A 2,395-nucleotide genomic window follows, 5' to 3' on the forward strand; every position below is an offset into this window, starting at 1 on the left:
CCGTTTGCTGAAAGTGTGGGCAGTCGTAATCCGCACAAACCTCATTTTCGTGAACCAAAAAAACAAATTATGTTGGCCAAGTTTTTCTTTGAGGTTTTCACACTACAATGTTCCATAAAAGTCTGCTTTTTCGGAACTATTGGAGAACCTTGAATTTAATTTAATTAGCCTTTGGAAATGAGGTTATGCTCGTTTACTTGTGAGTGTCAATGCAACAAGCGAGATCATAATTCATTGTGTGTGTGTGTGTGTGTGTTCTTCCCCTTGCATTTCAAAAAAATCATTGAATTCTGTTTTTCAAAGTTACAACCGCAAGGGTCTCAATTCTATGTACACGTAATCCTAGGCTCTAGGTGTCTTGTTACACGTAATCCTGCAACAGTGCTTCCACGTAAAGCTAAGCTTGTAATTGTCATGCCACCATAAAAGTCAGTCAACTAACTCGATCAGCGCTTGCGCTCGGCCTGCATGCTTATTTAAGGAGATGCAAGCCTGAAGACCTATATTGCCGATCCTACGAGTGAATTGCCTATTTAAATATTCAAGTCCCTTCCTAGATTATATAACAATGGCCGGCTCTGTGGTAGTTGTTGCTCTCATTGGCATCATGGTGGTGCTATTGCCAATTAGCTGCGCAGCAGCGCGTGCCCCCGCTCCTTCAACTTATACAGATGATGAATATCATGCCTGCACGCAGAGGGCCGCCACTCTGTGCGGGCCTAGCGCCTTCACCTTCTACCTTCACAACACCGTCTACAACCCCGCCGTGGACAACAAGGACTACTTCAAGTCTGTCTATGGCCTGTCTCCCAACGTGACGTGGCCCAATCCCTACTCCTTCGGCACCACCTCCACCTTCGAAGACCCCATCACTGAGGGCCCCGCAAACACCTCGCAACAGATAGGAGTGGCTCAGGGTCTGTGGCAGCTGGACAGCAAAGTGGGCTACACGCTCTTCCACATCTTCACGGCCAACATCACCGAGGGTGACTACAAGGGCACCATCTCCATCCTGGGCCAGATTCGTGAGGCCGACCCCGTGCGCTACCTTACGGTGGTGGGTGGCACGGGACATATCTTGGGCGCCCGAGGCTTGGCCTCTAACCGCCTCGTCACCATCGACCATGCGGCCCCTGCTACATGGATCCTTTCCTTCGACCTCGACCTCTATTATTGATGATCCCTACCTATAACATCACACACGCACTTCATTTTTTCCCCCAATGTTTTCTCTCATTCAGCTATCACTAGCTACTAATAAATAGCTCTCAGGACGAATAATACGACTCATGGAATATTCTTCAAGATTATACTTAGGGATGGATGATCTCATTCTATGCACAATAATGAACAAACGTCTTTCTACCTTTGTGGCTCTCCACCATCTCTCTCTCTCTCCCCCCCCACCCCCCACCCCCCCTTCATATGTTTGTCTCTGTATGTGGGGCTTGATTATTTTGTTCTCATCCTCCTCACTGATTAAGCGATGAAATAAGCTAGACCACTACATATATGTAATAGCTATTCCATAGTTAAACGCAGAATACTGAATAAGTTCAGTTTCTTAGCTATCCAGAAGAGGACTCCCAAATTGAGATGATGAGATGACAATTTCAGATAGCTTCAGACGACAAAATGAACGAAACTCAAACGAAAGACTTCAAATTACAGACACAGAATAAGACAACTGAAAAATATATTCACCTGAATAAGGTTCAGATGGAAGGCTCATATATCAGAGCTCTATAAAGATTAATCTGGAAGTTTAACTGGAACAAACCCGAGTAATGAATGTTCTTAAGCTCAGTAAGCTCTACAAGATACAAAGATCAAGGACACACGACTAGCGACCCCAAAATAGAGTTAGTGGGGTCCATTCATACGTATCAAGACAAGGTTTTAACTGATCGTAACACTCGTACAATGTAGGGTAACCGGTGGTAGCTCTGCTAGGTCACTTGATAAACATCCAAGTAAATACTCATAGATAATCCGTCATCCAAGGCATCTCGTAGGAATTGTTGTCATGTACAAAGTTTCAAGGATTTATCTCTTGCGCTTGCCATGTTGTCATGTACAAAGTCTCAAAACTTTATCTCTTGCACTTGCCATTTTGTTTGTATCGAGACTTCTTTTTCTGGGGTCTCTGAACCATCTATATACACTGGGGGTTTAGTAGGTTTGGTCACGATTTGATTTTGTTGAGTGCTAAAGGCCACATTTTGTTTCTTGATAATCCAATAAATAGCCTCTTGCTCAAGCTGCCCCTTCTTTTTGTTAGCATCTCCACTTTATAAGGCATCAACCGGTGCCAGGTATTTGTATCTTCTTTGTAATACCCTTCTTGCTTTCACCAACTTATGGTAGATGGATGTTGTTTGTATCCACTAGGCTT

The 2,395-nt window shown here is 44.2% G+C and overlaps 1 protein-coding gene across 1 annotated transcript; it reads left to right on the forward strand.

The window, feature by feature from the left end:
* Positions 1–568: 568 nt before the first annotated feature.
* LOC147431672 (pterocarpan synthase 1-like) lies at positions 569–1,177 on the forward strand. Its single transcript, XM_086494619.1, has one exon. It carries the CDS (start codon positions 569–571, stop codon positions 1,175–1,177), a length of 609 nt encoding a protein of 202 aa, XP_086350745.1.
* The last annotated feature ends 1,218 nt before the right edge of the window (positions 1,178–2,395 follow it).

The sequence above is a fragment of the Adiantum capillus-veneris genome, chromosome 21, assembly GCF_014529385.1.
Source record: "Adiantum capillus-veneris isolate H3 chromosome 21, ASM1452938v2, whole genome shotgun sequence".
Lineage (NCBI taxonomy): Eukaryota > Viridiplantae > Streptophyta > Polypodiopsida > Polypodiales > Pteridaceae > Adiantum > Adiantum capillus-veneris.